Here is a 27,397-nt window from a genome sequence, read left to right as displayed (position 1 = left end):
CAGAGAACATCAAGGTACTGACTTAAGATTTAGAGCAAGGAAAAGAACATTTTAAAATACAAGGTTTTAAAAATATATGATTTAATCCCACATAAAAGGCAGGCTAGCACAGTGGGAAGAAGGTATAAAAGTTGAGTGCAAACAGGTCCTGAGTACGCACACGAGACAGGGATTCAGATGAGCAGCAGCATCGTGGAAAAGGTCTCCACAGGCTGAGACACGGGGCCTCCGCCCTCTGAAATGTTCGTTAACAAGCAGCCACTCACGGTTCTTCATTCAAAGATTTAAAACGGGAGGGCACTGCTCAGAGCATACAGCAAACACTGGAGGAAGCTCTCTGGACTGGAGAGCGAGCCAAAACCAAATCATGCTCCAGATTGGATGGTGAACCCAGGACCAAAGAGCCTGACCCCACAGCAGAGTTTACACATGCCCCACGGAGACAGTCACCCAACATACACAAACTAGCACAGACTCAGCACATGTGCAAGGGCAGGAAACTCCTGAGCGAGGCTCCCGCAGGGGTGCGGTGCACAGTAGACTTTAATGGCCGAGAAGATTCCAGCTCCCTGTGTGAGACCCACATCCTCTCCTGGGCTGTCACTCAATCTCGGGTAATATTGGTTCAGGGAAAAGAAACAAGGGCCCCATTGTGAAGGAGCAGCAGGCGAATCCTCCTTCTGAATCTGGCTGGAAGACCCCTTCTGAGCCGGCTGGCAAGGCAGCTGGTATGCATTTCCTGATGGGCAGTCTGAAGGTCAGACCCCCAGCCATGTTATGATAGCAGAGAAGTGACCCCAGCTCCTGGGGGGGATGTTCAAGGAACACCCATCAGGCTAGCGTGCTTTATAGGCTCCTAACCCAGAAAGAGGACCCACCCTGCTGTCTCTCACCTTGGCCTGTTAAACATCCCCTTCTCAACCTCAGCTTAAATCTCAGAACTCTGTCCTCAGATTATGACCGGCTGCCAGTGCTGGTCACTCAGCTGGGACAGGGGGGCTACAAAACCCAGGCGTGATTGCTGAACAGTGAGACCTCGGCTGAAATTAAGACTGGGGAGCTGGGTGCTTAGTTCCTGCTGCCTTTTCAGTTTCCTGTCGGCCCCTTCTCTGTCTCTCCCCATAAGGCCTTAGAGGTTGGCACGCAAACGGCTCCTGCCCTTAATTACAGGCCTGGGCTTCCTGAGGAGCATACTCCAACAGAACTGAACGTGCACACTCAGCTCAAAAGGGGCAGGGCCCTCGGTCAGCAGACTCCCGGGCCTATATTTCTCTCCTCTGGGTCCCCTGAATTGTGTCTTGACTGGTGCGTCTGCCACCCAGTTAACATCCTCTATTCCTTCATATGCTAGAATGTTGTGTAGTCTCTTCTAGTGTCTGGCATACAATTCTATGGTAGTTCTAATATTTGCATTGTTTCAGAATTTACTAGAAGGGGGATGTGGGAGGCAGTTCAGGCTAAAACATACAATGTGCCCAATCCCCCAGAGGCTTCTCTACAAGCTCCAGCTCCAGAACAGCTTTCCAGAAGGTCCACAACCTGGCCTGGCAAGATCTGTCTGATATTCTCCCTTTGGGAGTATCCTCAGAAACTGAGAGGAGCACTAGGAGGTGGCCATTCCCCAACAGAATGCTAGGAGAAAACTACTCAGGCTGAGGGGCGGCCGGAGCACAGATGCTGGGCAGCACTAACGGGCTCTGAGAGGTGTTACATTGGTTTTCTGTTTTGGGAGGGGGAGGGGAAGAGGCTTTGACCATAAAAACCCTTTGTTACAGCCCATCAAGGACCTCAGGGGACAAAAAAGCAAAGCAAAATAAAATAAAATCCATGTCCTTACTTGCATGTTTCAAAAGGAAATCGGACATGCTGCACATGGTGAGTGTGGTGGGCGGGAGAGGGAGCCAGGGAGAGCCTTCTGCATTCAATATGTGGCATCTGCAACCACTCAGGCCCCCAGCCCTGAGAGCCTGTGCAATGGATGTGGTTAATCCCAGGGTTATCCACAGCAGACGGGGCTAGGCCGGTGCTGGGAGATAAGCCTGGAGGTCTGGGCTGTGCGTCACTCCTCAGGGAAGCCTCCACCATGTGCACTGAAGCCACAGATACCAGATCTCCCTACCCTGAGCCCAAGCCAATATCCCCTGAGCCCCGGCCAATATCCTTACCTTTCAGTTAAAAGAAACTTTGACAGAAAACTACTTTTGTTTCCTTAAGAAAATAAATATTTCCAGGAGATTAAGCGAAAGTACAGGGAATGGAAAGGAGCCGGAAGGGGGAGCCAACACTTTCAGGGAGCGTCGTGGCTTCCTCCTCCAGAGTACCAGCCAGGGAGGGCATCAGGCCCCCACTGCGCACGTCTGTCTGATGCTTCCAACTGCCTCTTCTCATCCCAGGGCTGTACGTGTTGCCCCTTTCTTGATGATGATGCAGTGTGCCCTCAGCTGTCTGTGAGCCCACGCTGGCCCCTTGTGGGGGCTGGAGGCTCTGGTCAAATCAGGCATAAATCCCTGTTTCTATTTTACCACCAGGGAAGAAATGCAAGTCAAGTTTAGAAAATGTCCAGTTAAAACACTCAGTCACTGGACAGCTGTATCCTCAGGACCAGCTTTTCATCAGTAAGAGTGAAGTCAAGCCTGGGGCCACTGGTGCAGGACAGGCAAACAGGCAAGTCTTGCCTTTTAGCGCCGCCGGAAGGCCCGGGATATTCTCCAGGCGTTGGGCTCCTCATAACGGTTATACAAGGGCTCAAGACGCTGCTGCTTCTTCTGTTTGCTGAGCTTGGTTGGGTCAGAGACCTTGAAGAAGGCCGGAGCAAATTCCACAAGCCACCGGGGGTCGATGGTGGTGACCTCACGCATATACTCCTTCGTGGTCAGCACCAGCTCATGGTATACCACCCTGAAGAGGGACAGAAACAGGCTCAAGCCTCTGACAGAGGCCCTACTCCATAGTCACCCTGGTCCCTGGCGAGCCATGGCTGAACTTACATGTTACCCTCTTACCTGCTGCTGTCTTTATGACAACCATCCTCAGATGCTGAGGAGCCTGCATCCCTCTAACCACAAGAAAGCTGTACAGATAATGTGCTCTAGACCTGGCTCTAGCTCTAACTAGTCAAGTGACACAGAAACAATCATGTGACTTCTCTGGACTTGTTTCCTGCTCTGTGAAATGGGAGGGTGATTTTTTTTTAGGCTGTCACCACAGAACTCTAGGGCTCTGAAGAGGAGCCTCAGGGGTTGCCACAAGGGAACAGGGAAGGCCAAGCAGGCAAGGCGCTACATCGCTAACCCTTCTACCATGGTGGCATGGTGGTTTTAAATCAGTTTTATATTAGGGTGGGTAAGATTAGAATTTTTTGAAAATGTTACATGAAAAATTTTTTAACCACCTCATTAGATGATAATTCTTAAGATCCTTCCTAGCTCTCATCCCTATGGTTTTATTTCTCTCAAAAGGGGCTGATATTGTGCCTAATTCAGGCTTCTGCTACCCTAGAAATATAAACGATGTTAAAATAGGAAGTACGAGGGTGGAAGGGTGTATGTGTGGAGGGTAAAAACACAAATACAAAGGGCCAGTAGATTTATAGGTTCTTTCTACCCAGAACAGCCCCCAACCCCAGGGCCTGCCCACCTACCATTCCGGCTGTCTGTTGAACAGAGCACTGGAAGGATGGATGTAAACCACCTGCTGGTCAATCAGTGTCCGGTAACCCTCCTGCGGGTCTTTCTTGGCAGCGTTTCGAAAGAATCCACTGCAGATGGCCTTCTGCACTCGGACAGTGGACTTACCACAGGAGACCACATCCAGCTTGTGTCTATCAGGAAAATAAATGAAGAGAGGACAAAGATGTGAGGCAACTCTGCTTTCAGAGGTTCTGTCTTCCAGAATGATGGCGCCCAACATCCCCATTTGGGTCCCCAGAAAAGGCACTGGGACTCTCCTCCCAGCCCTAAGTGAGCACAGAGGCAGCTCTGCACAGTGGGCAAGATGGACACAGTGAGAGCCAGAGACTGAATTCAACTCGATTAATAATGTTCCAGATGCTTGTAAACAAAGAGCATTTTTCAACAATAAATCATCTTCCTCTCAGAAACTTTCTAAAGTGATTCTCAGCTGTACCCTTGCCTGAGGAGGAGTATAACAAAGATGGAAAAGCTGGAGGAAAAAGGTTATGTGAGTCTATTGCTTCATAGATACATACAGAGATGAACAGACATGATATTCAAGGAGGTTCAACTCAAACATGGAGAAAAGTCACCAGATGTTACCTGTCCATTATGCCTAACATCTGCTTGCGAATGTCCTGGGCCCGGCGCAGAGAACGAGCCTGGATAAAGTTCTCATAGCACCAGGGGTTGGAGAATTTATTGTTCTTCCAGGAGTTGTACACGGCCAGCAAGGTGAGGTGGTCCCCTTCAGTCTGGTGGAATTTAGCCTTCTTCTGATCAGCGAGGGCTTGTTTATCCTGTCAAGCAGTGGGACAAAGGATCATTTCCCACCCCACGGCTACTATCTGAACACCCAGCAATTCCACAAAGCCCTGTGTGGCCCTGTCAAGTGTCTACGTTAAGCACTGCTGTGGCAAGGGCCGAGTTCACCCAACTTTGGCACACTCCTCTCTGAGCATAGGTCTGAACTCCTTACCTTGGGCCTGTAGAAGACATTCTGCACAGAGAGCATGGACACAATGGTCAGCATTTCCTCACTGCAGCCCAGATGCACAGACATGATCAGCATTTTGCACAGCATTGGCTCCAAGGGGAATTCCGCCATCTAGAGGAAAAAGAAGAAACTGCAATTGCTTCCCTTTTGGACTCGGAGTGGTAACAGACCAAAGGAGGTTTACCCAAACATGATGATGTGGGATTCCTATCTCCATCAGAAGAACATTGCTGTTTTTTTTATTTCCCAAATAAACCCCAATAAAATGTATGTGACCAAGAACAACTACTGTTGGGGTAGGTGGGAATTCTGTAGACATCTTTTGAAATTAAGGCTAGATGCAATAATATATCCTGACGTAAAACTGACTGGATAAAATTCTTTTTACTATAAAGAAAAAGCAGTTTTAAGACAGTGGAAAATCCAAGTTAAAAACAGGCATCTAGACGTCTACACAAAGCTTATCCAGGGCCTCAGAGCTTCATTTTGCACAAAACGCAGAGTATGGAAGACAAGCCAGGGAATCGTCCCCAAAGCACCAGAAGTTTAGTCTGTCCCCTACCCTGCGGCCCAGGCGAGTAAGCAGGCCCTCATCATCCAGGGCCCCCAGCGTGTACAGCTGCTCCATGGCTGTGATCAAGGTTTCCATTGGTGGGGCATCCATGAAATCAAAGGACAGCAGGTCATTGATGCCCATGGCCTAGAGCAAAAAGGAAAAAAGTATAATAGGAGGGTCAGCCTCGCCGATGTTAAATTAACATGGAGGACAACTACTTGTCACTATCTTTCCTGTTTCTTCAATTGCAATTAGGAAGCCACCATGAAGACTAGCAGAAATCTCCATAGCTGGACCACAGAAAATTCAGACTAGTAGAGAGCATATACTTTCTCAGGGAACTTTGAAAAACACTGCCTCAAAATGATAGCACATATAACTCAACAATAAAAAGATGACAATTAAAAAATGGGCAAAGGACTTGAATAGATAATTCTCCAAAGAAGATATAAAAATGACCAAGAAGCACATGGAAAGATGTTCAGCACTAATTAGTAATTAGGGAAATACGAATCAAAGCCACAATGAGACACCACTTCATACCCACAAGGATGGCTATAAAATATAATAATAATAAACAAACAGGAAATAACAAATGCTGGCAAGGATCTGGAGAAATAGGAACCCTTATATATTGCTGGTGGGAATATAAAATGATACAGCTACTGTGGAAAAAAATTTGCTGATTCTTGAATAAGTTGAACATAGAATCACCATATTATCCAGCAATTCCATTTCTAGGTATATACCCCAAAGAACTGAAAGCAGGGTCTCAAATAGACACACTTGTACACTAATGTTCACAGCAACGTTATTCACAGTAGTCAAAAGGTAGAAACCACCCAAATGTCCATCAAAATGAATGGATAAACAAAACATGGATAAACAAAACAATGGAATATTATTCACACTTAAAAAGGAATGAAATTCTAACATATGCTGCATGATGAACCTTGAAAATATTATGCTAAGTAAGATAAGCCAGATGGTAAAGGACAAATATTGTTTGACTCTACTTATACAAGGTACCTAGAATATGTATATTCACAGAGACAGAGAAAATAATGATTACCAGGGGCTGAAGGGAGGGAACAAAGATAGTTTAGTTTAATGAATACAGAGTTTCTGTTTGGGATGATGAAAAGTTCCAGAAATAGATAGTGTTGATGGCTGTGTAACACTGTGAATGTATCTAATCCCACCCAGTAAGAAAATTTTTACAAGATAACAACAGTAATATGTTATGTGTTTTACCATACATAGACAATATACCAGCTTGTCCTATTTCTTGCATACATAATTTCTACTGTGCATCTAGGAAGTGCCTAGTACTGTGTTCAGTTGTAGGGATATGAAGATAATTAAGATAAGGCCCCTGCTCTCAGAGTACACAATGGTGAGACAGATGGACACAAAACCAAATGCAGTGCAGTCTGCATGCCTGGCACACAATAGGCAGTCAATACATTTGTTAGCTAATTTGATGATAAAAGAAACAAATGAATGATGCACTATCCAAGTGTGTACAAAGGGTGGTGTGGTAGAACCTAAGCTTTCTGTGTCTTTCCTATAAAGTGATCATGACTATAAACACAGCAGGTGTTCAATAAATGTTTACTGTATGAATAATAACTACAAGGAATTATGTTAGCAATCAGTAAGCACTGTGCCAAGTGCCTTTACCTGCATTATCTCATTTATCTTCACAACAGATACTATTCAACATCCCCTTTTGAGGTGAGAAAATAGAGCAAAGGGCCAAGCAGGTAATTTACCAGGGACATAACTGGAGTAGAAGTTTGAGCCACAGATGCATCTATTCTCACTCCAGAGACTGGAGCAGGTTTTTTCTGAAGCTCTGTTTTAGCCTCCCTTGCGGGGTATGAATAATAAATTACAACAGAGCACTCTGCACCAGTGAAGTGCCAGGGCTCCAGGGTAGCATCAGTGTGGGGGATGAAGGGGGGGCGGGGGTTGTGCCATCATCTGGAAAATTACTCATGTGGCTCTCCCTGCCGAAGGAGAATGAAGGTCCTCGTGGGACTGAGAGAGGAAGTGCAATGATGCAGAAGGAAAAACAAGCCCCCAGAGGGCCAGTCTGAAACCTCTACTGACGGCTTCCTTGCAAAGTTTTTGGACTGGCAGTTTTGCATCTATTCTAAAGGAACAGAACTGGATATAAAAACTAAAGAGATAAAGGAAGTATGTTTGTCCACAGTTTGGCACTGATTAAATTTTTCTAACATCCTTTTTGGATGTTAGAAAATGCTCCTAACTAAAACCTTTTATAATCAAACATTCTGCTGGTTATTATGGTAAGAAAAAAACATGTATTCACAGCAAACATGCCAACTTAGCCCTGGACCCACAGTGGAAAGGCTGTTAACAAAGCCATTTGCATTTCACTCAAAGGGACTGGTTCCATGAGGTTACTAAAGTATTTAACAAGGTTCATAAAACTGAGATTCATTTACTAAGGCCGTAGGATTGGACTGTTCCACCAATCCATTCAAACAAAACAATTTCTACCTTGAGCGACAGCACTGTGCTTGCTAAGTTGGTTCTCTGGATTTCCGGCACATTGGTGGTCAGCATTTCATCTCGGTAGGCACGTTCCGTGTACAGCCTGTAACACTTCCCTGGGCCTGTTCTCCCAGCTCTGCCAGCTCGTTGCTTTGCCTGAGCCTAGAGGGGTGGGCATATAAAAGTAACATATCTGTTAAACAGCCCTATCCAGGAAAGCTGTTAAAAGAGGGGCAATTGGCAAAATCTGAAATAGGGTTTATTTTACTTCCTTTAGGACCACTTCCAAGACTACCAATGTTATTATCATCTCCTCTCCAGTGCTCAACATTTAAGGAAAGCTTGTTCAAGTGAGGCAAATACAGGTAAGGTGAATGGAAGAAATCTTGTAAATATCACAGAAACAAACCTTCGAAATAGTGTGGGACAACACAGAAGACAAAATACCATCCTCAGTTATGACCAAAAATGTAAGTTAACAAAATAAATGTAATGTTAATACACCGATGATGACTGCAGCCACTTTAAAAATCAGGTTTGAGATGCTCAATGCCAAAAGGAAATGTTCACTCACACAGGTGAAGAAGCAAGTTACAGTGTAATATTGATTTTGTAAAAAAAAATATATATATATATGCATGTATAATATAAACTACCAGAAGGAAAAAAAAACCTAGGGAAAAATACCCTAAAATGTTAACTATGGCTAATTCTGACAGTAAACTTGCTGATGGGTTCTATTTTCTTTAATAAATACCAATACTGAACACTTATAACCTTAATAACCAGGAAAATTAAGTACTTAAACGAAAAGTATATAAAATATACTTACTATACTACTAGAATTGCAGCCAAAAAAGAAACAAACATGAAAAAGATGGGCAAGAAAAATATCGAAATGATGACAGTAGTGGTACTAGGATTATGAGTGATTTAAATTTTTTTCTATTTCCCAAAAATAATGTAATACTACTCCTGTACTTAGGGGTAAGGGGCACTAATTTCTGAAATTAAGGAAAAAAAAAAAGACGTGGTTCCATAGTGTGATGATGGTTAGCACATCTGCTTTACATGCAGAAGGTCCTGAGTTCACGCCCCAGTGGAGCCACAGTCCATGGTCTACAGCCATGCCACCCTGAACAGCCCGATGTCTGATCTCGGAAGCTAAACAAGGTTGGGCCTGGTTAGTATTTGGATGGCAGACCACCTAGGAAAACCAGGTGCTGTAGGCATAAATAATAATAAAAATAATAATAATAATAAAATGCATCTAGTTTAACCATAGGCTGCTAGGAAAAAGTCAAGAGCAATCTGAAGAGGACCATTTTTTGATAAAACCATCTGTGTTACAAATAGTATCAGGATTTAAAATTCCTTTTCTAGCTTCAAACCAAAGGAGCGTAATATGAAAAATCGTTAACTACACAAAGGCAGGCAACGATCATACACTGTGGGACTCCACAGCATTCTACAGATACCTCTCTCTAAATCAGAAAAGGCAAGTCTAATTTCTCAATCACTGTGAGCTATATGCACCACCTTGAGAAACAGTACAGAGTACACACACCGGAGCCAGGCTGCCCAGATCCAAATGCTGGCTCCACCAGATGTGTGACCTTAGGCAAGTCATTTAACCCCTCTGCCTCGGTCTCATCTGTGAAATGAGGATAATAATAATATCTACCACAAAGGATCGATGCAAGAATGTGATGAGTTCAGGTAAGAGAAAGTACCTAGGACAGCGCCTGGCAGCACTTGGTGAGTACCCTGCAAGCATCAGCTATTATTAAGTTTTGAAACGAAAATAGCCTGATGGTTTTTATAGATTATGAAACTAATACACACTTCTTATAAAATATTAAGACAATATTAAAAGTATAAAGAAAAAAATGCACTTCGCTCAACAGCACAGTAACCAGCAGCACCACTGAGAAACAACCTCAACTAACATTTCAACTACATGCTTTCAAGTCTCAGGCGGGTTCACATACACTGTGCACAAGTGCACACCATCTATTTTTAAACGAAAATTGGATATTATTCCTGCTATTTTGTAGCTCACTTTTTTCAAATAAAAAAAGCATGTGCTTATATCATTAAATATAGAAACACACCACCATGTTAACGCCACATAACATTCTGTGGCATACATATACCATATTTTATTAAACTGCTTCCCTTTTGGAGCTCATTTAAAACTTTTCCAGGTTTCCTCTAATATAGACAGTGCTTTAGTGAACATTTTTGCCATCATCTTTAGATATATATTTAATCATTTCTAATTTTCAGATATACTGGAATATATCGTGTGTCCAACTGCCCTCATTTATTTTTAAATATAATTTAGGCAGAAAATTATTCCATAAATACCAAAGAAAACACATTATCATCTCGTGAATTATTACTATCTCAGATATCTGTGGCTAAGTACAGTACTTAAAAAATATGTTCTTACCATCTATATTAGATAATCTATGGTGCTAGGATTCAAACCTTTTTTTTTAAGTTCAAATTTTATGGGGTTTTTAATGTTGAAACACTATTCTAAAGATTAAAAACACAAAATCTTATCTCTCCCAGTTTCTTAAAAGTTCATCTTTGAAAACAATAAAGTTCAAAATATAAAACCATAAAACACTTTTATGAAGAAAGGCCCTAACTAGGATTTTCAGAAAAGCTGCTGATAGAAGCCGCCATTACCTGAGAAATAGGAGTCACCACCAGCTGGTCGATTCCTGTCTTGGAATTGTAAACTTTCTGCTTCACAAATCCAGGGTCCACCACGTAATAGATGCCGTCGATGGTCAGCGATGTCTCTGCAATGTTGGTGGCAATCACAACCTGCGGGTAACAGGGACAGAGCTGGGTTGAGTGGCTCAGGTTCAGCCCCGAGGTATGAAAAAGGACTTCTGAACTCAGATATCTTCCCAAAGAAGTGTGCCATTATCTCCCTCTCTAGACAGAAAGCACTTAATCTCAGTTTGGCCTCAAACGCATAGAAGGAGAGGCGCTTTCGTCTTAAGGGTGAGTTTGGGAAGGGGTGGTACCTGAGAGGAGAGGTAGAAGAGGAAAAAGCAAAAGCCAATCAAATCCAATTTCATTTGGTGCAAATGGCTACATATCCATTTTCTAGAGCCAATGTTATTACTACAATTTTAATTTTCTGGCACCCTGGGAAAGCAGAGACTTCCTGGCATCACATGTGCCAGTGCAAAATGAGATTTTTCTTCCTCCACAGGGACATCTGGACTACGAAATAGGCTGTTTGTGTATACAGAACAAGGGGGAGTTGTTTTTGTTGTTGTTTTTTTAAATCATAAAATGAACCACGAGGCAGCAGAAGAATTTCACGGTTTGTGTGTATGCAGGAGTATAAGTGATCTAGGAGATTATTGGTCTCAGCTTGGCACTGCCACTGTTCTTCTACCCACAGGTTCAGCTAATAAAATACAATTGCTTGGGAAAATAATTGCAAGGAGGCACCAGAACATCTCATATCATGCCAGCACCTGACCGGCCCTGAGAGGCTTCTGCCTGCCACAGAGCTGCAGAAGCCCTCTCAGGAAGAAGCCCAATCACTAGGAACATGACAGAGAAGGAATCACCTTCCTTCCCCGCGACCTGCCCCTCCTCCGTGTTTCCTTCCTCAGCACCACCTTCCACCCAGCTGCCCAAGCCAGAAACCTGCGAGTCATTCCTGACTTCTCCCCTGCCCTTCTCGCTTACACTACCAGGCACCCACTATGTCCTGTCCATTCTAACTCTTTAATGTTATTCAAATCTACCTGTCTTCCATTCCTAGGGAAATGAAAACATATATCTACATAACAACTTGAAAGCAAATGTTCAAGGCAGCATTATTCACAACAGCTAAAATGTGGAAACAATCCTAATGTCCATCAACTGATGAACAGATAAACAAAATGTGGTACATCCACATTTTAGAGGTAGGATAATCATCTACAATAGAATATTATTCAGCAATTAAAAAAATGAAGTACTTATATACGCTACAACATGGATGAAATTTGAAAACATCCTAAGTGAAAAAAGCTAGTTACCAAGGACCATATATTATATGATCCCATTTACACGAAATATCCAGAATAAGCAAATCCATAGAAAGTAGTTACTGGTTCCCAAGGGTGAATGGGGGGTTATTGCTAAAGGGCCCAAGATTTCTTTTGGGATGGTGAAATTATTCTAAAATTAATTGTAGTAATTAATGGTTAATGATTAATTAACTATTAATAATGATAATTCATGGTTGCAAAATCTGTGAATAGACTAAAAACCACTTAAAGGAATGAATTGTATGGTATGTAAATTATATGCCAATAAATCTGTTATTTAAAAAAATCCATCCATCTCCTTTCCTACTGTCTCAGACAGTCAGTTCCAGCTACTGGAACAATGCAGCTCCCTAAAATGGCCACACTGACTTGCCCCTAGGCCACCACAGGCTATTGTGTCTACGCAAATGGGTGTCCTCCTGCTCTTCTCCCTTAGACGAACACTCTGTGTTCTTTGGGACTAGCTTAGATCCTTACTTTCTCTAAGAACACTGGTTGGGTGCTCCCCCTTGGGTATCCAGAGTATTAGTAGCACTTTCGCACCATATGCTAAAGGTCTGTCTACTGGTACATGCCCCACAGTTAAAGAAAGGCCTGTCGTCTACAGCCGTGCCACCCTGAACAAGCCTGATCCCATCTGATCTCAGAAACTAAGCAAGGTCAGGCCTGGTTAGTACTTGGATGGGAGACCACCTAGAAAGACCAGCTGCAATAGGCGTAAAAAATCTTAAAAATTAAAATAAATAAATAAATAAATAAATAAATAAGGGATCGTAAGCTGATAAGGTCCTTGCAATCTGTGAGGTCAACCAATGGTTGCCTTGCCTAAAAAAAAAAAAAAAAAAAAGAAAGAAAGAAAGAAAAAGGAAAGGCCTAGCCTCAGACTTTGGCCCTGGTCTACCCCAAAGCCTGACGGATGGTCAAAAAATATTTGTCAAATGAAGGAAAGAAAAGGAAGAGGAGCAGGAATCACATACAAAACCTTCATTCCTTAACAAACTGGCTGGACTAGTCTCTAAAATATAACAAATGAGACTTGCATACATCTAAGCAATCCCCTTTAGGGCCAGCTGCACACACCACATGGTTTCAGAGGACAAGGGAGTTTAGTTTCTGCCCAGGGTTACCTTTCTGCTGCCAGGTGGAGCTGGGTCAAAGATTCGGGTCTGCATCTCACTGGGCAGAGCAGAGTACACAGGCAGGATGATCAGCTCTGGAACATCAGGTCCCAGGGATTTCATTCTTTCATACAGGATCTCACAAGCAGTATCGATCTCTTCCTGACCAGTCAGAAAGACCAGGATGTCACCTAAGAAGAGAACAGGAGCACTAATTTACTTTCTCTGTATGTTTTATCCAAAGGCAACAGTGACATTAACAGAACTCCAAATGACAGGAAATACACTCAAATTCTGACTTCTAATAAATCAAAAGGTTTTCATCTGTCCATGTTTATTGTTTATTTTTATTTATTTACTTATAATTTGTGTCTGTGTTTAAATAGGCGCATTTAAACATTGCACACTATTATTTATATCTTCGCCACCACCATTTCAAACGTTGAAGCCTGAGACTTATTTAAAATTCATTTTTTAAAAAGATAAGTGAAATAGATACCCACATTAGGACTTATGGTCTAAGAGGAAAAATGCTCTTTCCCCCTACCTGGTGGTTCTGTTAAATGGATCTGCATGACAGTGATCAAGCTGGCATCCAGATAATCTGTCTCAGGTTCCTTTGTGTACAGTATTTCCACCGGATATGTTCGACCAGGAATGGTGAAGATGGGAGCTTCATAGAAGTACTGAGAAAACTTCACTGCATCCAAGGTGGCTGAGGTGACAATCAGCTTCATGTCCTGCCGTTTCTGAACTGTCTATAGGGAAATGCGATATGGCTTACTAAAAAGGACTACCCAAAAGGAGAGAGTGGTACTCAAATCCAATTCCCAGAATTCCATTCCCAACAGCTAGAAAGGATGCCAAAGAAACCCAGTTAACCTTTTTCAACAATCCAAAGAGCACGTCAGTGTGAATTGTCCTCTCGTGTGCCTCATCCAACATGATGATCGCATACTGAGTGAGGTCGGGGTCAATCAGGCACTCTCGGAGCAACATCCCGTCTGTCATGTACTTGATAACTGTTTCAGGGCTGGTGCAGTCCTCAAATCGAATGGTGTAGCCCACCTAAAGCAAAACAGAAGCTGAAAATCTTGGACACAAACCTCTCTGTAGTGGAACCACCAGGCAAGATTTCAGCCTAGTCAGACTGTTACTTTTAATAGATAAGAATCTTGATAAGAATTTGACCAAGATGTACAGTGATTTCCTCATTGTAAAATCAACCTTGGACTTGATCCTGAACAGATCGATGATGACAATGAAACCCTCTGTCCCTCAGGAGAAACCTGAAAAAAGGTAGCATTATTCCCACTTAATAGAGCTCTGGGCCTTTACCTTTCTTCAGGCATTTCCAGAACAGCTTCACTACTCACCTCTTGACCTAAGCAACAGCCAAACTCCTCTGACACCCTTTTGGCCACTGACATGGCTGCCACTCTTCTGGGCTGGGTACATCCAATCTTGCCCCTGGAAGTGTAGCCTGCCTCCGCCAGGTACTGGGTGATCTGCGTTGTTTTCCCAGATCCTGTCTCCCCGATAACAATCAGGATCTGATTGTCATGGACAGCCTGAAAACAACAGAATACAGATACTGTCATTGAAATTTGCTACACATTACTCTGGAGTAAAATAACTGTTTATGTTCTAACACTAAAGGAAAACAAGGAACAAAATAACATACATGTGGTAAGATTATAACTAGAGTTTAAATTCTTTTTAATCATGAAGAAAAAAATACTAATGATTTTTAATATGGGCGATGCTCTTATTTTAACTGCATCCATAACTTAAATTAGAAACTTTAAATTTTATGGGTATTCTTTTTTTTAACTGACTCAAATTTATTTTTAATTTATTGGTTTTCTTAAATTCATAAAAACATAAAAAAGATGCCAAAAGCATAAACTATCACCTAGGTAGTCCTGATGTATATATATAATTTTTTAAAGTATTACATGTACATAAAGAATTCGACTGTCATAAAAAGATACATAAAGTGTTCCTACTGTTGCTCCCAATCTCCAGTGCCTTACACTAACAGTCATCTTACTACTACACTGTTTATAAGACCAAAGGATTGCCATCAGCCTATATGTCTACTAACACTGGACTAGTTAAATAAACCAGAGAATATCTACATAATGAAGCACTAAAAAAAAAAAAAGACACCACCTCTGAGCTACACAATTAAGGGGAAAAAAGCAAGATGCAGAACAGTGTATATCACATGGTGCTGAGAAACACACCATATATACAAAACATATGTCTGTGTGTGTGTACACATACATATTTGTACTTGCTTGTGTACATACAGGATATTACTGAAAGGATTCACTGAAAACCAGGAAATTGGTTGCCTCAGGAAATCTGATGGTCTTAAAAATCAGATCTCCAGAAAATGGAAATAAGTACTTGAGGCAAAGCCTTGCCTATATGAGATCAATGGCCGAGCATCCCCATTTTTCTTATTTACCAGAGCTGTTGATTTGTACAACACAATATTCCACCCACCTGAAACTGCTCCGGGATCCTCCCATTCAAAAAGATTTATTTCCTTATAGGAAATACGAAACTGTGTAGACTAGTAAATATTTTTTAAAAAAACACTTCAAATGTTTTTTCCTATTCCTTTTGAAAAAGCTACTTCAAATGTGCATGTACCTATCCAGCTAATTTCAATTAAAACCTGTCATCCTTCTCTTAGAAAACACCCCTACTCCTCCAACTCCCAATACTTTATAAAGGGGCTTCTCACCTGGACCAGCTGCTCCTTCAGTTTATAGATGGGCAGGCTCTCTCTCTGCTCAATGATTGACATCTGGGTCTTCTTTCCATAAGAAGCTTTGTTGCCCCCAAAGGCATGCTTCTTCCACTCAGGAATGTCATTGGGCATCATCCCAATACCCCTCATATTGGCAGCAATTTGTCTGCCTTCCGCTGTAAAGGAAACAAGAGACTTAGGACTGTCCTCAAGCTACCCCTCTGCTCCCTCCCTCATATTCGATGAATCATATCCTCCAGTACATCCCTTCTTTCTGTTTTGTGTTAAAGCCACCATCCTCTCCCCTCTGCACTATTACAAAAGCCTCCTAATTCATCTCATGTGGCTACTCCTGCCCCATCCAATCCACTGCGGGGCACCCTCAAATTCCTTTGGAAATGCAACTCTGATCATGCAAGTTCCTTCTTAGAACTTTGCAACATTTCTCAGTGAACTTTAGAATTGAACCTTAATGTTTATACCATCTACAAAGTCCTGACCTACCACCCCTCATCTCCCACCACTCCACCCATCATTGTCTGTATTATAGCCACAAGGTCTTCTTTCCTACCTTACGACCCCAGCACAGGCTATTCCTCACCCTAGAATAAACTCCCCAACACCTGCCCCATCCCCTTTGACAGGCTAAGTCCTATTTAGCCTTTGGTTCTCAATCTTCCCAGGGAAGTGAGCCACCATATCCAACTACAATACTTCTTCATGGTTTAATTAGTTACCTGGTAATTATTTGATTAATATCAGTCTTCCCCACTAAACTGTAAGCCTCATAAAGGCAGGGATCATGTCCAATTCACAACTATATCTTCAGCTGACTAACATAAATTAATAAATATTTGTTATGACTGCATCCAGCAGTTAGTTAATATTTACTGTACAAAGAATTATATGAAAAGGGAAGTTTCAAAGCTGTATTATTTTTAGAATAAAAATTTTTAAGTTATTCAGAAGAAAAACTCAGCCATCTAATAATCTGATCAGGGTTACTAAAACATTTTTGGTTTTAAACACTTGTCTTAAAAATAAAATGAAAAGCATGGTTTAGCTGAAGGGAAATATGTGCTGGTAGTGCCCCCTCTTGTGTACTTAAACACTCAATTTTTTTGAAAACCCCCAAATCCCCCATCCCAGGGTCCTACCATCAGGTAGAGGATCAACCCAGTGTTTGTTGAGTCCCATGGGTATAGAATCCATCTCGGCTTCCCGTTGGGCCTGCTTGAGTTCCCGTCTCTCTTTAGCTAAGGCACTCTGCATCATTGCTGCTTGGGAGAGGGAGCCATCTGGATTCTAATGTAACAGATGAAAAAGCAACATCAGAATGGGATCTTAGCATGCATTAAATGTCCAAGAAATAAAATATAGATGTTAAGCCACTTGAATCTAAAGGATGAGACCCACTTAGAAGAAAGTTCTTATCGACATACCAGACTACATGAAAAAAATGGATAAACTATAGCAAATTCAGAGGAAATAAATGAAGACAGTGATAAATCACTGAAAAGAATTTAGAATGTTGACTTGAAGATGAGAACCCCAAGAGAAATAGGACACATAAAAAAAGGATAAAATTTCCTTTGTATGGTTCCAAGAACTAAAATGAAGACCACTATGGACACTTGGGTAAGACAGATTTTAGCTCCGCCTAAAGAAGAACTACTGATCAGATCTAATTGAAGAAGGAATGTGTCTCCTTCAGGGCTGGCAAATCCCCTGTCACCAACAATGTCAAGCAGATGTGAGAAGACCACATGAGTGGATTACAAGCTCTGAATGGGTGGCTGGGCTGAGAGACCTTAAGATAGCCCTTTATAAAACTTGAAATTTTATCATAACTGTTAAATGAATTCTTCTCCTCACAGCTCCGCCCCCCACAACAAGCAACACTGTAGTTTTCTGTTAGGGGCCAGCAGCAATTGAACCCTTCAAAATTCTCTTTGAATCTTCAAAGGACTGATTCAAGCCCTAAGGCCTGGGCAAAAGCAGGGATAGTAGATCAAGCACATGTATTTATCTCTGCTTCCTCCCAAAACTCAGTAAATGACACTAGAAAAATTAAAATGCAAAAGGAATGAAGCCAAGTCAATGTCCCTTTAAAAAAAAAAAAAGTCAATACTACCTCCTGCAGCCCAAGTTCTGCTTACACAGATCTAATAATCTGCTCTGAAAAACTAAACTATTACATTATGAACTCACTTGACACGTCCAGGTTAGAGTCCCAGCATTTTCTTACCTTAACAATTTTAATGGGGCTCATGTCCATGCTTTGCTTGGTGTGCCCTCTCAGGAATGGAGGCTCTTCCTCAACCAGTTCGATCTCAAGGTCCTCATCTAAAAGTCCCCCAAAAAGAAAAATCAGCCAAAAACAAACAAAAAAAAGAAATGACCAATCATTTCACCAAAATAATTCATTCCCATGGGCACCGGCAGTCTTTATCAAAGTTGGCTCCTGAGGTCAAAAGGACAGCGATGCAAGTGAAACCATAACCCAGGAGACTGTTCCCCCTGCTCTCCAGCCATTTCTGGTGCATTTCTGCTCCAGCCCAAGAACTGATCAGAGCTACTTTCAAAAAAAAATTAAGCCTGTGGAAGAATGCTCTTCTGATATTCTAGATGGTACTAAGACATTTGCCATCAAACTTCATTATAGAGCAACACTTAATCCACAAATTGGAGAAAAAAGAAATTATGTTAGACAATGGGATAATACCAAATGTTGGCAAGAATGTGGAACAACAGGAACTCACACTTACAGTAGAAATGTAAATTGGCACAAAAACTTTAGAAAACAATTTGGACTGCCTGGTAAAGCTGAACATGCACATTTCCTACTACCCAGTAATTCTTCTCCTACATATTTAGGAAAAAGAAGTCTTGTATATGTGCATTAAGAGACAAATACAGGAGTTTTATAATAGTATTATTCATAAAGGTAAACAAAAAAAACGGACACAGTCCATATGTCCATCAAAAGTAAAATGGATAAATTATGGTAAATTTATATATGGCAACACTCTGCAGCAGTGAAAACAAACGAAATAAATCTACAAAAATAAATATCAAAAGAATGATGAATCAAAAAAATTAAGTTCAAAACAAACTAAATGGCATAATGCTTAGAGAAAGATATATAGATGGTAAAACACTAAAGAAAAGTGAGGAAATGATTAGCACAAAATTTAGAATGGTGGTTACCCAGAACAGGGAGAAAGATCTAATCACAGAGGGGATGTAGGGTCTTCAAAGCTGCTGGTAAAGCTCTACTTAAGCTGAGTGGCAGGTGCACAGCTATTTATTTAGTATATTCATTTATTACTGCTATATAAATTATATGTGTTCCATTATAGTATTTATTTCAAAATTTTTAAAAATCATTAATGGGCTGAGTTATAAGTTGTTTCTGGGGCAACTTGGAGGTAATCTAGGGAGATCCAGGGTTTCAAAACAATTATTAAGAATGTAAGATTAAATTTACTCCACAAAATACAATTATAATTTTTTCTATTCTAACAGCTTATTATAAGCAACAAGTGTAACAATGTATAAATGTTTGCCAAAATAATGAATTTTTTTGCTGCTATCATGGAGGGACCCTTGTTCTTGTGTGGTGAGACCCAAGAACGGATGATTCATAACCACTAGATGAAACTACAAATAAACAGCCCAGTCCAATGGCTCAGCTTGCCAAATGTCCTCCCGATCCCTTATCCTGCTTGATCCCAGTGGCTAGTTACCTTCTTCATCATCCACTTTAGGGAGAATGCCAGTCTCTTCATCAAAGTCTGGAAACTCTTCTTTGGAAAGGACGTTGGCAGCAATCATCTAGCCAAAGGACAAAAGGCAGCACTTTTAACTTGCTAGAATCAAAACTTTCCTTTCACGTAAGAGAGTTAAAACAAAGGTTTCATGTAGGAAACCAAGGTTTTCTCCTCGTCCGGCCCAGAACTGCAGGGTCTCAAACATCATATATCCCATCCCTGGGAGGCAAGACAACATGATGCCCAAAAGCATGGCTCAAGGCTCTCTTCCCCAGGACTCTGCACTTGCAATATTATGTAATATGTATACCTTCACAACTATCTGTTTTGATCTGTCTTCTCCACTAGAATTGGGAGTTTCCTTAAGGGCAGGAACCATGATACACTGTCTTTGTAGACCTAGCATCTACATGGTGCCCAGCACACTATGGCTCTGATGTTTATTGATGAATTATGGAAACAAGAACAAATATTTACATAACATTACCACATGCAGCCACTAATCCAAGAGCTTCACATCTGTGAATTCGTTTAATCCCCACAAGGCCACCACCAGCCCTGGTTTACAGAGGAGCGCACTGAGGCACAAACAAGTAGAGTAACATGGCCCAGGATCACACAACTAGTAAAGAGCCAGAAGTCACCCCAGGCTGCCATGCTCTAGGGCCCACCCTCTTAACCACTATGCTACACACTGAATGACTACTATGTGCCCATAAAAGCAAATGGCTCTAACCTGTTTGATCTCCCACTTCTCTGGGTCAGAGATGCGGGTAAGGCGCTTGCGCTCCAGTGAGTCATCTTCTACTTCAGGGGCGCTGACGAGGGACAGGTGAGTGGGTCTGTCCGGATTCCTCATTGAGGTCTCCTCGTTGGTCTCCCCAACAAGATTTCTTCGTCGATTTGGGTTTAGATCTTCTCCGGTCTCTTGATCTACATCCTAAGGCATAAACACAATGAAGCTAGCTCATTTGCTATCCTCTTATGTTTCCTTGGCTATCAGATGTGGAAATAGGCTGGATATCTCACCTACCTTCATGCTCAGACTGGTCTTGGTCCCAGTGAAGGACAGCACTTTGACCTTGACCCTCTGGCCTTTGCTCACCACATCAGCCACATTGGCCACACGGCCTTCCCTCCGGAGCTCAGAGATGTGCACCAGGCCTTCCCACCGCTTCCTGTGAAAGAGATGGGTACCTCTGGAGCATGCCTAAAATATCTTTTCCCCAACAGATTTCTACCCTTGTTGGAACTAAACAAACAAAAACAGTCTTAAACTCAAGAAGAAAGTACCAAGAAGGTTGTCAAATAATGCAGTACTACCGCCCTCCCAAAGAAAAGACATGGGAGAGGGGGAGTAGATATAAGGGTTCTCATCTGTCTCAACCAGCAAAAGGGTAGAGCTCTTAAAGGCAGAGAAAGGAATAAATGGCTCTATCACATTTCAAACAAACAGTTAATTTCTAACAACCTGATATGGCTGATTTAATTAAAGTGCCATTAAACATAATAATGTTTTAGAATGTGAAAATCTCAGCGATAAAAGAAACCCTGCCCATCACTGGTGTGAAAGAAAAGCACCTGCCATTACCTTAGTCCCTCCAGCTGCACAAAGCAACCAAACTGCATGATGCTGGTAACTTTGCCATTGTAAATGTCCCCAATGGCGGGCTCTTCCGGGGGAGGGCGGTCCACATGCTTATCCCGCCATCTATCCAGATTCCTCTCTCCATACTTGTCTCGGTCCTTCCGGTCTTTTGGGGGACTCTGACTTCTACTCCTAGACCGATATCTAGACTTCCCTTTATTCCTCTCCCGGGTCCTGGAGCGGGACCGGTGTCTCCGTTTGTGGTCTCTATCGCGGTCTCGCTCCCTATCACGGTCACGGTCACGGTCACGGTCTCGCTCTCGATCCCGGCTCCGGCTCCGCTTCTTCTTCTTTGACTTGTCCCTAACAAATTAATAAACACTTGTTTGAAAAAGAAACCAGCCCAATTCCATCTTTGCATCCCCAAGCACCCAGTACAGTGCCATGTACATGGTAGGTGCCTTCTAAGCATTAAACTCAATTAGTTTCAATAACTATGACATTGCAACAAGCCAATAAAGGATGAGGCCATAAACATGTTCAGCCTCTTTGAGCCCAGGCTTCTATCCTCTGAACATCTTAGCATCCGTTGCAGACTCTTGACAGGGAGCAGTAAAAATAGACGTAACAATATGTGACATGGCCAGTCCAGATTCTATAAACCTGCCCAAAATTTTGCTTGGCTGGTCCACAAAATTCAACCATCATAGTATCCTAACTTCCAAAGGGTAGAACAGCAAGGACAAACCGGTGCTCAGCGTCTCTTTGTTTCTCCTGGCCTGCTGCACTGGGCATCAAGGCCTCCAGTTCTTTTAGGACATCCACAGCAACTTTCACATCATCCTCGTCCAGCATGGTCTACAAGGGCAGAAGCCGGCAAAGTTGGGAGGAGGAAGGAAAAGAAATCACTCAAGAATCTGTAGTTCTGGTACTACAAATCTGACAGCCCCTACACCATTGATCACTTAGGTGAAGGAAGGAAAAGAGAGTATGGATTTCTAACACAATTTGAGATAGAGGCAGAGGAATAAGCAAAGGCTCTTGGAAGTCATTTTTGCATTAGGCAAATCCCCTTTATCCTTAATGCAAAGCTATGGAAGAAAATTAGATATCATTCCTTCTGTGAAATCAACAACTAATGATTATAGAAAACGGATGCTAAAATTTTTAAAAAGCAACTACCCCTCTGCACTCCCTTCTCCCCTTTTACTTGCTTTATTTTTTTCCATAGTTCTTATAATTATCAGCTATATTATACACTTACTTATTTGTCTAGTGCCTGTCTCCTTCCCACTAGAGGAGTTTACATGTTTATTTCCTACCCCATCCCAATACTGGGATGTAACACCCAAGAGGACAGAAACTGGTCTGTTTTGTTCACTGCTGTACCCCTGGTACTTAGAACAGTGCTTGGCACATAATAGGTATTCAATAAATACTTGCTAAGATAAAATTTAAAAATCAAAACATTTCAAAAATTAGATATTCTAACACATTAATGGAACAAAAAAAATCTAATTTCATAAATCAGGCATCTGTTCCAGAACCTTAAGTTACTTCATACCTGTCTCTAGCCACCGCTTTCTACAATTCCCAGTCTCATTTCCCTCACATCTCATTCTCTAAACCTTTTAACACTATTTTATACATAGTACATGCTCAGAAGGTGATCAGACACTTTCACTTTGAAAAATGTTACAATAAAGGTAAACTTAAAATTAATAATGAATGAGACAGAGAAAGGAGGCAGAGGTCAGGGGAACATGCAATTATAGAAGGCATTCTCATGATGGTATCAGTACCCGAACAGAAGGGTTGTCTGGTTGGCAAAGGACTGGGAAGAGTTCCTTCAGTTTTTCTTTTTCAGTTTTTGGTTTAACAACTGGATCTTGTTTCATTAAAGAGCATGAAGGAATTAAAAAAAAAAAAAAAGGTTAGTTTAATATTCTTAACAGTTAACAATTAAAAAGACATTAATATTCTTAATTTCAACATTAGATTTGCATCAAACTAAAAACATAACACTGCAGTTTTCTACATTACTCATATATGTTTAATATAAATGTAATTTAATTTTCTGAAAAAAAAAACTGATTATAAAACCCTCAACGAACTATCTGGGCATGGGGGGAGTGCATCAGTATTCATTAGGTTCATTATATCTTATAATTCTTATAATGTTAATTTTCTTTTTAAGTCATTTGAATTTTTTTACTAGAACATTTACTTCATCAGCTGCTACAAGGGAAACAAACAATTTACAGACTGCTCACAATCTAACCATTCTGGAGGCTAAGCTCAGCCAGAAGCTCTGCTTACCTTTGCTAGTAGAAGGCTTTGCTGGAGGTCTCATGGTTTGTATGAGACGTAGCAAGTTACTTACAAGCGAATCCTTTGAAAAGAAATAGAACAAAAATTGTCGGCTCCTGGATCAGTGCTTAAAAACACTAAGAAAAGGAATGACCCCTAGAGAAGGGTGGTTATGCCCATCCGCCCCATTTTCCTAGAAAGGTATCACAGAAAATCCAGTTACAATACCACTGTTTAGTGGTATCAAAACATTACAATTAACGGTGTATTTGAGTGGTCTGTACAAATTATCTCCTTTCTCTATTTAAAACCCTACATTAAATTCTATCAAAATTTAAATTCAATAGTGACAATAAAAAAGGGGTCTCCAGACACACATACCGTGAATTCTGCACCATTTTTGACCAGAGAAGCCTTAAAAGTATCAAAGGTGGTATTTTTCTCAGCAAGACTGATCACAAATTCAGCTGCAAATGAGAAGAGGGATTAAAGCAAAAAATCAATTTCATGTACGCTAAAAACAAAACTATTTAGACTACCCAACAGTCATAAAAACCAAAGTCCACCATCCAGTAAGGATAAAGAGAATTTAGACTACCAAGATTATCCATGTATGTTCTAGTTAATTTTTACAAATGAAAAAAAGATATTACTACAAAACTGCCCACCAGGTCTTTGAGTATATTTAAGGGAAGACCCCCTTGTCTCATATCATCGTACTTGCTTCTCATGAAACCACTAGCTGTGCAGACTGCCATATAAACTCTAGAGGTAATGAAGTCCAAAAGCATAAACCCATGCACACACATACACACACACAAATGACACACACATAGGATGCTTTCTAGTTTCTGGAAAGGCAAACATAATCCCTTATATGAGGGTCAGACAGCTGCTGGATGGTACAATCTCCAAGTTGACGAAAGACTCAATTGCCCCCTCCTCCAATTTTTCTCTGCAAAACTTTCTGGTTCTTGAAATTTCTAATAGTAGAGCTCTTTTATTTACAGACTTTGAGAAGCGCATTTTATGACAGGCCGATATAAAACACCTCAAACTGTGAGTCCCACAAGAAAATTTGAATGATTTCATTTGGATTTTAATCCTAACAAATAACATGGATGATCTGAATAACTAACTCATAAACTAATGCTACTATACCATTTCCATGAATTTGCTTTCACCTTTTTGATGACAATAAGTGAAAGCCAAATGCCATCAGGCTACACGGACTCAGCTTTTGCATAACAAGTTACTAACAACGCCAGTGGTTAAGACTTTATGACCAGCTACTACATGACAAGCACTATGCTAAGTGGGTTATCCCATGACCCACACAACAACTCTCATAAGTAGGTACTGTCTGGGCCCAAGGGAGGCCGCCCCAAAATATCCCACATGGCATGCTGATTAAAGTTACTTGACAAGCAGCCAGTGCAAGAATAACGCCTGCCATTATCATCGTCACTATCATCATCATCATCATCATCATGTGACCGCTGTTGTTGCTAACGCTGTTTAATTACCTGGGGCTAAGGGGGTAGGAAGGAGGGGAAGCAAACAGTGATGGCCGCTCTGGGTTTCAATGACAGCTTTGGGAAATGGTTTCTAACAGCTCTGCCGGGAAGATTCTCGTGCGGAGGCCGCGGCTGCAAGTTCCCTAGACTCAAGTCTCTGTGACAGAGAGACTCGACACGGTCACTCAGCTCCTCAAACCCATTTCTCCTTCCGCTTCCCTCGACCCCAAACTCAGAGGCCGCAAGAACTTCCCCAAGCTCACCCAGATCCTTGTCGTTGATCCCCAGGTGATTGTCCAGCTCAGTGCAAACCTTTGACACTAAAGACAGATACTCGAGTTTGGCGAGTTCTTCCGCGGGGCCTAGCTCCGTCCCGTTTACGGCTCCCGCCATAGCCACAGCCACCGCCATGGCTACGGCTTCCCCCCACCCGCCTCCTCGCTACAGGCCTTCGGCGCTACTCCGGCCTGGCTCCGCTTTTCACTTCCGGGTCGGCGCCCATCCCTTTTGTTTACGGGAAATTGAAAACTCTGGGAACTTCTCAGGACGTAAACGGAAAAACCATAGAGATCGAACAGGAAGTGTTTAAAGAAGGGACAGCCAGGTGGATTACTCTGCGCGCCGACTGGCGTCCTCTACAGGCCAGCGAGGTTCTTGGCCAGCCCCAGGCCTGGAAACGTTGACTCTCAGCGCGCTCCCGCCCCGCGTCGGCAGAGGGCGACCGTGGCCTGTGCAACAGGCGCCGGGGGCAGGCGCGACTGGCCCGCGCCTGCGCTTTAGAAGCCTTGACAAGGGAATCTGAGTACAAGTTGAGAAAAGGCAAAACTAGCTTTAAAAGAGTCCTATATTCCCAGGGTTTTGCCTTTTCGGGACTCGTCTCGCGACTGTCTTCAACGTCTCTGTAACAAACCAGCAGGCAAGGGATTCTAGTTCTGTTTTTAATTCATTTTATGGATGAGGAAACTGACACTTCCACTATGTAGCTGAGTGATCTTGGGCAAATTAATCTCTGGGGCCTTAGTGTTTTTCGTCTGTAAACTAGGATAATGTTCTAACTAGGTGATGATTAAACGAGATAGCTATGTAAGGAGCCTAAAGTAAGTAAACACACCACAAATGGCAGTTACTACCATCCCATGGCTGAAACAATGGTCATTGTGGTTTGTCAAGCACAGATCCCCTCAGCCTGAGACTCCAGAATGCCACCTGGCTCCTCTCTTGTGAGAAAATCTCAACCTCTGATTTCCCCGATAATAATGATGCTATTAACCTCAATTCTCTCAGAAAATGTCTCTACAAGTATCTGCTATGCTGTGAACCCAATGTCATAAGCTCAGGTCTTCCAACTTCTGCTTCAGGTCCCCTTTTCCTTTGTGGCAACCCCTATGTTGAGGCAAGGATTTTCCCACACCACACTGCTCTGTGTGATGAATAAGAAAATGGAGGCACCACAAAGTGAGTGGCCCTGTAATCAATCAAAAGGGCAGAATCAAACCCTTTTGCCTTCAGTTTCAGGCTATGTTACATTGCTGCACCCTCGGACTCAGTTCCTCCAACACCTTACCATGGACTAAAGAATGGCAGGAGAAAACTGGAGCAGCAGTTCTCACTGCCTCCAAGAACTCCATGTTTCCAGGTTCCTAAGGAGTCAACACTGTAGGCTCTGAGCTCTTCCCACTCTTCCTCTTTCTCTTCCTTCTTTTCCCCATGAATGGAATGGAAAATCCTGCACTTGATTCCATGTGCTCAACAGTTTGGAGTTAGAATATCAGGCCTTATTCCTTTTGACTTCCTTTCTTTGTGCTTCTTTGTCTTTAAAAAAAACTATATAATTTTCCTCCAATATTTAACTGGAAGAGACAGGAAAACCTCGAGTTTGTTTTGTTTTAAAAGCTCTGTGGGGAAAAAAAGGCTTTAGAACCGTAACATGCAGTAGGAGTAGCAGTAAACACTATAAGAACTTTTCTAATTTTTACACAGACGCTACCCTCTCTCCCCATAAGAGATGCTCAACTAAATGTAGTGCAAAGCAAATGCATTCTAATTGTCCTTTGGATATAATATTTTTAAATATTAATACCAGATATAATGAATTGCCCATTATTATTATATTGCTTTCCTTGGGCAGCCTCCATGAGGCCCTTTTAACACAGCTATAATTCCCAATAAATAATTTAGCTTCACAAAAAAAAATTTTAATAGCCTATGCTTAGTCATTACCCATACCACCACCCATGATGGATAAGAAATGATTTCCCAACACCCTTCTTGTAATAACAAGGGCTTTGCTTTTACGCTTATTCCCATATCGATATATGTGTTGAACCCTAACCACAATTCACACATTATTTCCACTCTGTCTCAGAGAATGGTCCCAGCTGTGGGCAGTTTGGTAAGAACTTGGGGGTTGGAGCAAGGTAGGAAGCAGAGAAGAAAGTACTGAACCTCTTAGCGACCCTCGATTGGATGGGGAGAGCAGAAATAGTCTAAATGTTTGTAGCTGAAAG

At 41.9% G+C, this 27,397-nt stretch overlaps 1 protein-coding gene and 2 pseudogenes across 1 annotated transcript; 2 read left to right on the top strand and 1 right to left on the bottom strand.

Moving 5' to 3' along the window:
- Nucleotides 1-59: 59 nt before the first annotated feature.
- DHX8 (DEAH-box helicase 8) lies at nucleotides 60-25,375 on the bottom strand. Its single transcript, XM_016139646.2, has 23 exons — nucleotides 25,154-25,375; nucleotides 23,755-23,840; nucleotides 23,383-23,455; nucleotides 22,866-22,951; nucleotides 21,812-21,921; nucleotides 21,067-21,426; nucleotides 20,509-20,653; nucleotides 20,212-20,415; nucleotides 19,452-19,539; nucleotides 17,951-18,048; nucleotides 16,860-17,007; nucleotides 15,697-15,878; nucleotides 14,315-14,509; nucleotides 13,821-14,006; nucleotides 13,486-13,696; nucleotides 12,948-13,129; nucleotides 10,448-10,588; nucleotides 7,754-7,909; nucleotides 5,231-5,368; nucleotides 4,651-4,779; nucleotides 4,275-4,471; nucleotides 3,641-3,820; nucleotides 60-2,898 (listed from the first exon to the last, which is right to left on the bottom strand). Exons 1-23 carry the CDS (start codon nucleotides 25,299-25,301, stop codon nucleotides 2,679-2,681), a joined length of 3,663 nt encoding a protein of 1,220 aa, XP_015995132.2. The 5' UTR covers nucleotides 25,302-25,375; the 3' UTR covers nucleotides 60-2,678.
- On the top strand, nucleotides 8,865-8,979 carry LOC118604269 (annotated as a pseudogene).
- LOC118604173 lies at nucleotides 12,420-12,538 on the top strand (annotated as a pseudogene).
- Nucleotides 25,376-27,397: the final 2,022 nt, after the last annotated feature.

This window comes from Rousettus aegyptiacus, unplaced genomic scaffold (genome assembly GCF_014176215.1).
Source record: "Rousettus aegyptiacus isolate mRouAeg1 unplaced genomic scaffold, mRouAeg1.p scaffold_m13_p_6, whole genome shotgun sequence".
NCBI classification, from domain to species: domain Eukaryota; kingdom Metazoa; phylum Chordata; class Mammalia; order Chiroptera; family Pteropodidae; genus Rousettus; species Rousettus aegyptiacus.
The sequence above is the reverse complement of the archived record's forward strand: the minus strand, read 5'-3'. Positions and strand labels throughout refer to the sequence as shown.

Excerpts from the sequence above, each read along its gene's own strand:
- DHX8 (XM_016139646.2), bottom strand. The coding sequence starts at position 25,301 with ATGGCGGTGGCTGTGGCTATGGCGGGAGCCGTAAACGGGACGGAGCTA. Across the intron at positions 22,952-23,382 it reads AAAGCCTTCTACTAGCAAAG|ATCCAGTTGTTAAACCAAAA; the intron begins GTAAGCAGAGCT and ends TAATGAAACAAG. Across the intron at positions 13,697-13,820 it reads TCTTTGGATTGTTGAAAAAG|ACAGTTCAGAAACGGCAGGA; the intron begins GTTAACTGGGTT and ends ATTTCCCTATAG.